This window comes from Hippoglossus hippoglossus, chromosome 3 (genome assembly GCF_009819705.1).
Source record: "Hippoglossus hippoglossus isolate fHipHip1 chromosome 3, fHipHip1.pri, whole genome shotgun sequence".
NCBI classification, from domain to species: domain Eukaryota; kingdom Metazoa; phylum Chordata; class Actinopteri; order Pleuronectiformes; family Pleuronectidae; genus Hippoglossus; species Hippoglossus hippoglossus.
The window spans coordinates 30104316-30114336 of NC_047153.1; the positions used below are offsets into that span (position 1 = coordinate 30104316).

Genomic DNA, 10021 nt, shown 5'->3' on the forward strand with positions numbered 1-10021 from the left:
AAACCCAGTAAATGTTGGTGCTGATCCAGTTAAAGGGGGAATCTTTTTTGACATTGATGACATCATCACTTTCTCAGTATCTGGATGTCGATGTATGAAATCAGACAACTTTAGAAGTGGCTTTGGCGGAGCTGTGCGCTCTACTGAGTTTGTTTAAACTCAACCATGGAATGATATCTGGGCTAAGAGTACATGAACTATCTGATAATTTCAACTTTGGGCCAAAGGTGAAGACTCCTCCATCCACCTGAGGTGCACCATGGGTATTATGAAGGGCACGATAGCAACAGCAACAAGTGTTAGAACGTTACATATGAGATGAAGAGCAAGGGAAGCCTGTGGGCCTTCGACAGCTGGCACCGCTTGAAAGAGATATGTCATCATTCTCAGAGAGGGATTTATCTAATGGTCGTGTCAGAATGGAAACAACTGCCAGTGCATCTGTCAACATGGGAGAGAAACTTCTAGATTTCCCACCTGTGTTTCATCTGTTTATCTTGGAAGATGTGAACAGCGACAGTTCAATAGAGCTCAAAAATCATCAGACTACCAGACTCTCAACCTCTGTCAATCCTCACTTTATGAGTTGGCGATGGTTTGTTGCAGTTGTGTACATTTTAATGAGGTATTATGACTAACACCAGCAGCAGTCAACATCAATGTGTCCAACAGCGCAGTGGAAATGATGTTAGGAAGGATGTTAATTAACCAGTAATGAGTCTAATTAATGTTAATTGCTGTTACAAATACACTACAATTAGTTAGGTTGTCTGTGTCAGGTCTTTTCTTTTTTCAATCATAACATTACATCTTGAATAACAATATTAGATGCTTTCTAATTGGCTTCAATCAGTCATCAAAATTGTTTTTGATTACTTTATTTTCTAATCAGCTAATTGTTTGTCGCTAATTGAGATGATTTTATTTATTTTACCTCTTTTGTTGTTTTTAAAAACGGGCAAGTGAAAGAGAAGCTTGCCCCAAAATTAAGAATTTAACAAAGGGGAGAGCAGCACAGCATCAGTCAGCAGACTGGTCTTGTAAATATAGAGAGGAGGATACAGCAACACACACAAGATTAACTCAACATCTTTAATTCAATAGAGAAGTGTCAGTTTTATTTTAAAAAAAAGTGAAACAATAATAATGAGCTGTCGCTGAAGGAGTAGTGGTCATGATAACAACAGTTATACGGAGGGGAAGATAAAGATGGTCGACCTGTTTCGTACTCTACACAAAAGTAATGCAAAATGTTTGAATTCAGATTGAAGAGGTTGCCTGTAGTAAATGATGAGATGGTATTATAACTGTGTGTGTGTGTGTGTGTGTGTGTGTGTGTGTGTGTGTGTGTGTGTGTGTGTGTGTGTGTGTGTGTGTGTGTGTGTGTGTGTGTGTGTGTGTGTGTGTGTGTGTGTTTTCCAGATGTGTCGGGGGAAAGCAGTCAGAGTGGAGCCCAGTTCCAGGGTCGTCCGAGCGAGGTCTGGTCCCAGTGGCAGAACCAGCATCACTCCCAGCAGGCGGGGGAACAGCACACACACCCCAACCCCAGCCAGACAGAAGTCTTCCAGGTAACACACAAACCCAGATACACACTCTGCTGCTCTTGGACTGTCCTGCAATGTGTCTCCACAGCATGCCCGACTGCTGGCTGCTGACCAATGTGCACAGATATGCGATATGTCTGATAAGACTTGCATGTCCTGAGCACACCCCTGACCTCTGACCCCCCCTCTCTATGTCTCTGCAGGACATGTTACCCATGGCTGGAGATCCCACTCAGGGAACAGCCAACTACAACATTGAGGACTTTGCTGACCTCGGCATGTTCCCACCTTTCTCTGAGTAACCAGCCCCCCTTCTCTCTGTTTCTCTCTCTCTTTCTATCACTCCCCCTCTCAGAACTAGACTAGTTTGCATTCATCGCTCATGTTCTGTCTCGTTTTTTCTACACCATCGGTCAAAAGTTCAACAACACTCCCATTTTTCCAGTTTTTATGAAATTTCATCAGTTCAAGTCCAGTGAAGAAGCTTCAGTGGAACAAAGGTCAGCAACAAACTGGCCAAGATAAATGAAAAAGAAAGTTTAGGTCACCAAACAGTGTGGATTTCATAGAAAACAGACATGAAGACATTGGCTAACTCACATTTTCCTGCAGCAGTGGGAAAAAAACCAAGGCTTTAAATTTGATACAAACAGTTTGTACAGGTGTTGGTGACTTACAAACCAGTGTGTCTGAAGTCTGTTACGACAGCCTCTGGTACATAAAAAGGACAACGCTGATCTAGAAGGTAGTTCTGCATATTTCTATCAGAATGGTTAGAAAAAGAAAAGGAAAACAAATGAAGACAGACTGAGCTTTATCCTACAACAACATAATGACATGAAATATTGAATTATTATTATTGATAAGAACAGAAGCAGACAGAGGCTTCACATGATGAAGAGCAGCACGGTCTCCAGGTCATGGAGCTGGTTTGATGAAGTGGACAGAGGATGAAACTAAAACTAAAACGTTAGTGGTGAAACTGTGTATTTTTCTGAACAATGTTTCATCTCCGTTGCAGAAAGAACATCATGTGTGTTCGTCTGTTGGAGATTATATTTAGTTAAAAAACATTCCCATGATCTATCCTGTAAAAAAATAAACTCATAATTTTTTTGTTCTATGCTTTAATTTAAAAAAATGGAGGTGTTGTAAAACATTTGACCCGCAGTGTATCTTACTGGGTCACAAACACACAGCTGATGTGCAACACAGTGAATGTCTGGGTGCACTTGTCATTTCACACACACAGCCACAACGTTTGCCCCTCCCCGAGGCCTACAGTATGGATCTGTGAAAATACACATACCTCATCGCTGTTAGGAGGAGCACTGCGGTCAGATGGAAGGAACACGAGCGATCATCAGCTGTTCGGCTGTCGTCACAGTGATGGACATTGTCTCGAGCCTTTATAACAGGCAGTTGAACTCTGTAGCTCTCGGCAGTCAGCAGCACAACCGGAGGAGGACAGCCAACAGGTTACAGCTGGATGTGTCAGACACTGGTGGAATATTATCAAGATTATACACTTCCTCTCTTTTAGATCCGATAAGAGGATGTTTCAATAAAATTCAATGTCCCCCAGACATCATTTCTCTCAGCTGTTCATGTCAGCTCCACGCAGGTGACCACCATTTATGACTTTGCCAACAATATATTTTCAAGATGGAATAATGACATCTGAGGAAAAAACTCAGCAGAAAATTTTAAGTTTTTGATGCTCTGTCATGTAGAAATACACAGGGTGACTATTTAATAAATGAATATTGCTCCTGAGCTGCTGCATTAGATTGACTTTTAATGTGATGCAGAAAATTTGCACTTGTTTCTGGTCAAATGAAATATCTGCAATAAATCTGCCCTGAATATTATTTTTGATTTAATATTTCACTCACTGATATAAGGTCATTTAACATTTAGTCTTGATGAGGATGCTGATGTGCAGCTGACCGGTAACAGCATCCACATGTCAATGAACTGTAAATAGGCTAAAGTTACACCATGGTGATTCATCATTACTTATCTACGGAGGAATTTAGGTCTGTGCTTTTCCAGCAAAGTTTCCCAAATGTACGAGAGTCGTTGCTCAACTGGGATTGAGAGCATTACCGCCTGTTTGTTACTTTTTACACTTCCTGTATAACATGTGTTGCAGTGTGAGCACACAGGTTAACACATAGTCACCAGTGCATTAGAACTGCTGGTGTCTGCCACAGCTCACAAATGTCAGGCAGTGGAAGTGTAATTAAAAGATGTCAACTCAGTCATGTTCATTGTGATTGCAGAAAAATTGTGTCAGTGTGCTGCCACAATTTGGAGACTGCTCAAAGTGGAGACTGCTCTTTAAGTCAGCAGACGACTGTAGGAAAAGTTCTGCTATTTGAATCTCAATTTATGGTTTGGGCCACCAGTGTCAGCCCAGACAGGATGTCATTTACCTCACACTACAATAGGACCCATACACTAGTAGGAGACTAGTTCCCTCCTATGGTAAAACCTGCAGTGACTGTAGAGAGCATCAGTGGACAACAATAGGGATGTCAATGACAAGAAGTAAAACGTCTGAGCGCTGAAGACATTCACCTCCATCTGCCTGGTGCCGCCTCTCACGCACCATCACTGACTCTGCCAAACAGCAGCAGGTGAGGAGATGCTGCTGCACTCCACCTGCTGCTGACCTCACTCTCCGTCAACCTTATGATGTAAACTATATGTAGTGATGTCCAGATGCGAGTACCGAAGGATTCTATGTATACATGAAACAAAAAAGAATAAAATAAACTCATTGCAGACAGTTAAGCTAAGGCTTAAAGTGCACTTCATGAAGCTAACTGCTAATCTCACCAGCCTGCTTTATAAGGGAAAAACCGCCATACCGTCCAAGCAAATCGCAGTATTTACTAGTGTATTTGGTGTTCTTCAGCTCTCGCTACTTGACTTAATTACTTAATAATCTTTTCAACTATTAAGAGACTGAATAATACTTTCTAGTGGGGGAGCTTTTACATGATAGATTGTATAATGTCCCTGACAGACGGATGGAGAAGCGTGAACAGACGTCGAATCATTTTGCTAAAGATCTCAGATTGATGTTTTCTTTTTGTAAATAATGTGATTTTTATGTCGACTCGTGTTACTTTCACACAGTACATGTTCTTTTGTGTAGGTTTTAATGATATTGTGTGCAATGTGACTACATATTTAACTATTGGTATTTAGTTAGTCTGTTCATTGTACATTGAGTTCTAGACCTGTACAAATGGTGTAAATGTGACCCATTATTTTTGTGTAACAAATTGTGCTTGTGACAATAAATTCTTATTGGTTACGTGGCTTCTGTTCAATGTCTTACTCTTCCATTGTTCATACACTACATTCAGAACAAATCTTTTATTTTTAGGTATAAAGCTTAAATCAGGTTATCTCATAGAATATTTTGTTTTGGAGTTTTTAGTAGTTCATTAGATTCACACAGGCAATAACTAATGATAATAATAATATTGGATATAATAGATGTGTTCTTCTACCTGTGACAATATTAACTTGCTGATAATAATTAATGTTCACTTATGTTAACTGAGCCAATCGCACACATCAAATTCTCTTAGTACAACTGCATATGTGAACTTAAGTATTTTCACACAGAATCCAGATGTGAACATAACACTGACACAATCACTTTTCAAGTTGATATGTTGAACTATGGAGAACAAACAGTTGCTTAATTACACATCCAGGACTTATGAAGCAACATTATTATTCATTTGAAATAAGGTTAACGAAAGTCCAGTGCTCCCTCTCTTTTAGTTCTGTGTTTGGTCTCCTCCACCCCCTGTGGGAAATATCTGGCTGTTCAGTAGCTAAATGCTCCACCGAGTTTGCCAGCTGCTCTCTGATTGTGCCTGTCTGCTGTTTGGCTGCATGCACAGCCTTTTCACTGACAACAACTCAGACACAATAGTGAGCTGAAAGTCATTATGAAGCTCCAAAAAGCCAAGCAGAGCTGCGGCTCTATTTCTGAATGAGAAATTACTCATTAATGCTGATCCTGTATATAAGTTTGTCAGGCTGTAAACAATATTTGCAGTTACGTTACCTTTGTGGTCTCTGAGGTGTAAACACTGAGTCAAGTGCACTGACAGGTAATTGATTGGATTGGACTCAGTGTTGTCACTCTGCATCATCAGTGCTCATAGGAAAACCATATTCCAATGAGTCCAGACCTAAACTCAACCTCATCTGTCACTTCAAGACAACGGACAAAGATTTCCTGTCTTCTGTGTTATCACAACATTTCATTCTTACATTACTGCCACTGTTTTTATTAATGATGAATGAATGTTTATACCTTCAGATGACTTCATAACTTTTACCAATGTGATGCTCTCTAATTCCTCAGTCTCAAACAGAGGAATCTACAGAGCACAATCCCATCCTTTCTTTACTGATGGGAGGTAAAGTCGTTGGGACCAAGACAGCGAGCTGGAGGAGAAATATTCTGTCCATCCCAAATGAAACGTTGAACTGTAATTTAAGAAGAATGTGAAGACAGCTTGACAACATCTTCCTGTTTGTTTTGTTTAGGAGGTTTCTGTCCTTCACACACTGTACTAACATCCTCCATAACTGCTTTTTATTGTGACAGATTCAAAGTGAATGGTTCCGTCAGCAGGATACACGTGCTGTAAACATTTGAACATAAGTGACTAGTGACATGTCTGCACATGCTTCAAGGAGACAGATACTCACAGTGAATGTGTATATGTATGATGCCTATGAGGTGCTGCCTCTTGCTCAGCTAATTAAAAGGAGTAATCAGTTACGCAACAAAACTGTCAATTCGAACCTCTCTCCATTACAGCCTTAGGTGTCTGTGATATTCAGCAGGTCTAGAGACAAACGTCTCTAGACCACAGGCATATTTTCAGTTCCTCACTCTGGATTGTCAGACCTGTGAACAGATCCTGGACAGACGCTGTGGTCCGAGTGCTGCTACAGCTTCACCACCTAGGAAGGAAGAGGAGTTCGCGGTCGTCATGAATCTACAAGTTGTACATTTATACAAACAGACTTAACAACATATATCTTTTTTTTTTTAAATCAGGTTAAAAGTCAGGTGGTGCTAGTGCTGGTTGTTTTCTGTCTCGCTCTCAGCCATGCTCCACTAGCCCTCTTGGGCTGTCGAGCCTGTTTCACCTGTGATCACTTTTACCGTCACTGTCTATTGCTCCTATAACCAAAACCACCACAATGGTGTCATGGAGTCCTGGACACCTGCACATCACTGCAGCCTGGTGAGAAATGACATCACTGCAAGAGTCAGTTGTTTGCTGAAGATTTAGATTCATATTTGAGTTATGAACGTATCGGTGTTGTTGCTATTTTGTTGCATACATTTCCATTAATATGCACTAAGTGATCAGTAAATGTGTTCATATCCTCAACTATCAGGATCAAACACAAGCAGTGAATTGGACTCCATTTATTGCAGTAAGTCAGGGCGGCTGTTGCATGGTAGAGAATGGGTTGTCCTCTTACCATTCGGTGGTTCAATCCCAGTCTACCCCATGACATTGCCCCTGACAGCTGTGCTGTTCTCATAGAGGACTGATACTGTAACATCTTAACTCTGTAATCTTCTGAAAACATAACATATAGGACCCACACTACATATATATCCTCTACATGTCCTGTAGCATTTCACCTTCCCACTCAGCCTATATCAGCTGCACATATGCCGTGAAAACTTTTCTAAAGCCTGTCAAGTATCAGTGGAATGCCAAAGCTCAGATCTGTTTTTTTCTTCTCATAAACACAAAGTGGCAGCTCTTGGCAGCTCTCCTGCTTGGCACTTTAATACTTTTCTTCAGCTTCGACTCATGAACAAACTGGTAGGTGATTTGAAGAGAAATAGTTTCCCACATTCCTTCCTGACATGACATGCACTCCGATTAGCCTCTTAAATTCCCCTCTGACATTTGCTAAGCTCTGCAGCATTTGTGATGGACTGGAGGGGAAGGGAGGGAGGAACATTTCATTCTCACGATGTCTTCATTCTGCATCTATATGCTGCTTTCGTCTGGCTCCACTCCACGTCTCCTGACTGATAGTCATTAGATGATAAGTGCAGTAGATGGTGCTTATTTAAAAAAATTCCCAACTCGAGTGTTGTAAATAGCCTCCGAATGGCATCTGGTGTCTTTACAGAGCTTCACCTCAGGGCCTGAAACCATCACCGAGACACTCTGCTGTGCCGTGCATGTCGGAGGGTGTGTGTGGTTCTGTGCGATAGTGTTTGATTTGCATAAGCCACTGAGATGTTGTGGAGTGTGTGCATGTGTGTGTGTTCACTGTGGTTGGCAGAGCATAGCTGCATGCTCGTCTGCAGTCAATGTGTCTCCTCACTGACAGGTCTATCTTAAATCATGCTGCTGAGAATCTCCTCCAAACACACTGACAGCAGCATTCAAACCACACAGAGAAAAACAACCCACTGTGCCCATCAACACTGCTGCCTGTTTACCTGCAGTTACACACGCAACACAACTTTTTTATTTTCCACCAATGCAGCTCCATCTCCCACTGTTTTTGGTCACGCTCTGTGTTCACAAGGCATCAGGAGAGTTTTGCAGAACGAAGCGGTGCCACAGCCCAGCACAGAGTACAGGTCCCCTGGAACCACAGCAGGTAAAGTGAACAACTAATATCATTACCAACAAGCAACACTGACAGGCGGCTGACTTCACCTAATCTCACCTCAAAACCCTGCTGACCAAAAATAATAATACATTTGTATTTGGTAAATGGCAAATGGTCTGTATTCATCGTCAAATTTAGATATAGGCAATTTGGGGTTCAATGTCTTGCCCAAGAAAAAAGAGGGATCCCATAGGCTGACTAACTTTAAAGGCAACCCATCAAATCTCAATTGCATCAAAGCTGGTCTAAGATCAAGCAGTTTTTTTTGCTCTACGAGTGAAATTTATCAAGCATATTATTAGTTTTCATAAAGACAGAAACATATGGAAGTCCTAAGAGGCAAATTAGCTTTTTCTTTTCCATCTGTGAAATTGGGGATTTCTTTTTAATTATAATACATTTTATGTGTTCATTTTTGGTTCAGGAAAGTTTTAATTCCTCCATGCACTCCAAACACAACACATATAATTTGTGTTACCAACTTATGTAAAATGTCTGTAATGTCTTTCATTTAGCTATACATTTATGTTGATCTGTGAAAGCTTTAGGAAGTCAGCTAAGTATAATATAAAGAAGGTTGCATAAAAAAGCAGGTAGTTGTAGTGCTGTCAGCTTGTAGACTGAAGCATTCACAAGACAGCATCAGTTGCCTCTCTTTCTCTCCCTCTCTTTTGCTAATTGACCAAAACAAGAAGGTCTGAGGGCCGACGGCTTCTGAGAGGAAAAGCAACAAGAACTCACCTGGCTACCTTTGTAGTGACTTCTGCTCTAAAACTCAGGGACTCTCGTCAGTTTCATTATAATGTGACTCTCTGTTGATAGCTCTCCATCAGTCTGCACGGATGACGCACCACCTCAGACACCAGATGAGGCAGAGCAGACCAGCCATGGGGGTCAGTACTTCAGCCATGCCCCCATCACTGCTGCAGTGTGTGCGTGTGTGACTCTGGGTTTAAACCATGTTGCTGATGGTTGCTGTGCTTTTCTGAACTTTGGAAGGTGTTGTTCCACTTGTCATAAGCAAAAGCTCAATAACATTTCATCGTCATCATATTGGTATTTGCTGAGTTTTGTTATTGTAGTTTGTTGAACAGTGCTCTGTTTACAGCGCTGAGTTTATTTATGGAAGCAGTTCAGATGAATCAGTTTAGCAGAGAGCCTGGAAATATCGTTTGTTTGTTTGTTTGTGCTTTGTAGTTGTCACTCTATTCACCGCTAATTTACACTGGGATTTGGAGGGATTACACAATGCCACAAGAAAGCACTTGTAAGACTAAAGCTGGATTTGTTGTTTTTTAGTTCAGTAATAGTATAATAGTAATGATAATGATGATTGCAATGATAGCAATCGATTGTGGCTCAGGTGGTGACGTGTCATTGACAGCACATAAATGTACTGTATGAATGTGATGGATGGCAGGTTGGCAGCGGGACACAGGGGTCATCCATCATGGACACTGCAAATGTGGAAAATGTCCTGCATGAAGGGGAGAGAGATCTCCAGAGACGAGACGCACGAGACGAGCCACGGACAAATTGGCGGCCGTGCGAGAGTATAAATATCACCAGTGCTTTATACAGCGAGATGTTTCCAATATTTTGTACCCTGTTAATGAAACTATTAGAAAAAAATGAGAAACTCCTTTCAGTTTAATGGAGGACAACTGCACGATCACTGAGTTTTCATTCATGTGGGTTCACAGGAATTTAGTGCTGTTCAGACTGATGTATCAGAGGGCTGAGCAGTGGCAGAGAAGTAGGCACATCTTTCACGTCTT

The 10021-nt window shown here is 41.2% G+C and overlaps 1 protein-coding gene and 1 long non-coding RNA gene across 3 annotated transcripts in view; one reads left to right on the forward strand and one right to left on the reverse strand.

The window, feature by feature from the left end:
* Window positions 1-2647, forward strand: part of arnt2 (aryl-hydrocarbon receptor nuclear translocator 2) — a 55142-nt gene extending 52495 nt beyond the window's left edge. For both annotated transcript variants that reach the window (XM_034581658.1, XM_034581657.1), the window contains exons 18-19: window positions 1423-1568; window positions 1748-2647. In XM_034581658.1, the coding sequence (XP_034437549.1) occupies window positions 1423-1568; window positions 1748-1846 (245 nt within the window). In that variant the 3' untranslated portion in view covers window positions 1847-2647. The remainder of the gene's footprint in view (window positions 1-1422; window positions 1569-1747) is intronic.
* An 836-nt stretch (window positions 2648-3483) lies between these two features.
* On the reverse strand, window positions 3484-4420 carry LOC117759533. Its single transcript, XR_004613497.1, has 2 exons — window positions 3953-4420; window positions 3484-3679 (listed from the first exon to the last, which is right to left on the reverse strand). It is a non-coding gene; the product is annotated as an uncharacterized LOC117759533 (long non-coding RNA).
* Between the last annotated feature and the right edge of the window lie 5601 nt (window positions 4421-10021).